Source organism: Octopus bimaculoides, chromosome 3 (genome assembly GCF_001194135.2).
Source record: "Octopus bimaculoides isolate UCB-OBI-ISO-001 chromosome 3, ASM119413v2, whole genome shotgun sequence".
NCBI lineage: Eukaryota > Metazoa > Mollusca > Cephalopoda > Octopoda > Octopodidae > Octopus > Octopus bimaculoides.
In genome coordinates, this window is record NC_068983.1 from 134,045,502 (window position 1) to 134,046,743 (window position 1,242).

Consider the following 1,242-nt stretch of genomic DNA (forward strand, 5'->3'; position numbering starts at 1 on the left):
GTGTGTGTGTGTGTGTGTGTGTGTGTGTGTGTGTGTGTGTGTGTGTGTGTGTGTGTGTGTGTGTGCGTTCGTGCGTATATGTGTGTGCGTTTGTTTGTGCGAGTACATATACATGTAAGTATCTATATACATATACACATATACACATAATCGTGTGTGTGTGTGTGTGTGTGTGGATAATGTCAGAAAAGCGTTGAGAAACAGTCTATTACTAATAATAATGATGGAAAATATAGGCAGTCAAGCAAATAGAAGAAAAGAATAGGAAAAGGCGAGAGAGAATGAGAGACAGAGAGAGAGAGAGGGAGAGAGACGAGGAGAGAGAAAGAGGTACATTAAGAGAGGGAGTGAGAGAATGAGTTAGAAAGAGCAAGGAGTGAGTGAGAGAGAGAAGGAAGTAAGGGAAGCGAAGGTGAAAAAAATAAATACAAAAAGAAAGAAGGCAGAGTAGTTTCTATATTTGCCAGTTGTTGTTGGGGAGAGAGAAAACAGGTTTGCTTTAGTGGATTGTGCGACGGCGGTCAAGCCTGTAGTAAGCAGAGGGAGTTGTAAAACTTGTTTGCAACAGTGCTAAAACAGGTAGTATGAGTGACGACAAGCCGGCTAGGAAAGAAATATTCACCAGCAGGTAAGTAAGCTTCCCTGTTTCACTTCTTCTCTTAAAACATGTTTGCCATCACTGAACTGAACGGTTTTAATCATCCGTCTTCAAGGTGCCGAGGGATTCCTGAAATTAGTCCCACCACCACCACCACCGCTACCACCGCCACCAACATCACCACTAACAGCACTAAAACCATTACGACCACCACCACCACCACCACCACCACCACTACCACCAACACCATCAACAACAACAACAACAACAACAACAACAAAATCAGCGTCACCACAACTCCTGTTTACATCAACATCAACACCAAAATATTAACTCTAACTTAGCAAGCACTTAACTCTGACAACACCAATGTCCCACATCAATACCTCACATCCATTTCTACACATCCAGTATCCCACTTAGACCACACATTTCATCATTGTTGTTGTTTTCCTACTTTTATTTTCTTTTTGTTGTTGTACTTCGGTTGGTACTATTCGTTTTTTTTTATATATATGTTTTTGTCTTTATTTCACGTAGCCTTTACACTTTCCTTTTCCGTTTTCTTTCGTTTTTTTTTTTTTACTTTTGACGTCTAATTTAAAGGGATTTTCTTGTATTTAGTTTGTGTGTGTGTATATATA

At 40.0% G+C, this 1,242-nt stretch overlaps 1 protein-coding gene across 3 annotated transcripts in view; it reads left to right on the top strand.

Annotated features, from left to right (window-relative positions):
* LOC106870921 (putative uncharacterized protein DDB_G0277255) overlaps positions 1-1,242 on the top strand; it is a 367,662-nt gene that overhangs the window by 110,374 nt on the left and 256,046 nt on the right. Inside the window, exon 1 of one of the 3 annotated variants that reach the window (XM_014917156.2) lies at positions 448-628. The exons of the other annotated variants lie outside the window; for them this stretch is intronic. Coding sequence (XP_014772642.1) covers positions 585-628 — 44 coding nt within the window. The 5' untranslated portion in view covers positions 448-584. Of the gene's footprint in view, positions 1-447; positions 629-1,242 lie in introns of those variants that run through there. 3 annotated transcript variants of the gene reach the window in all.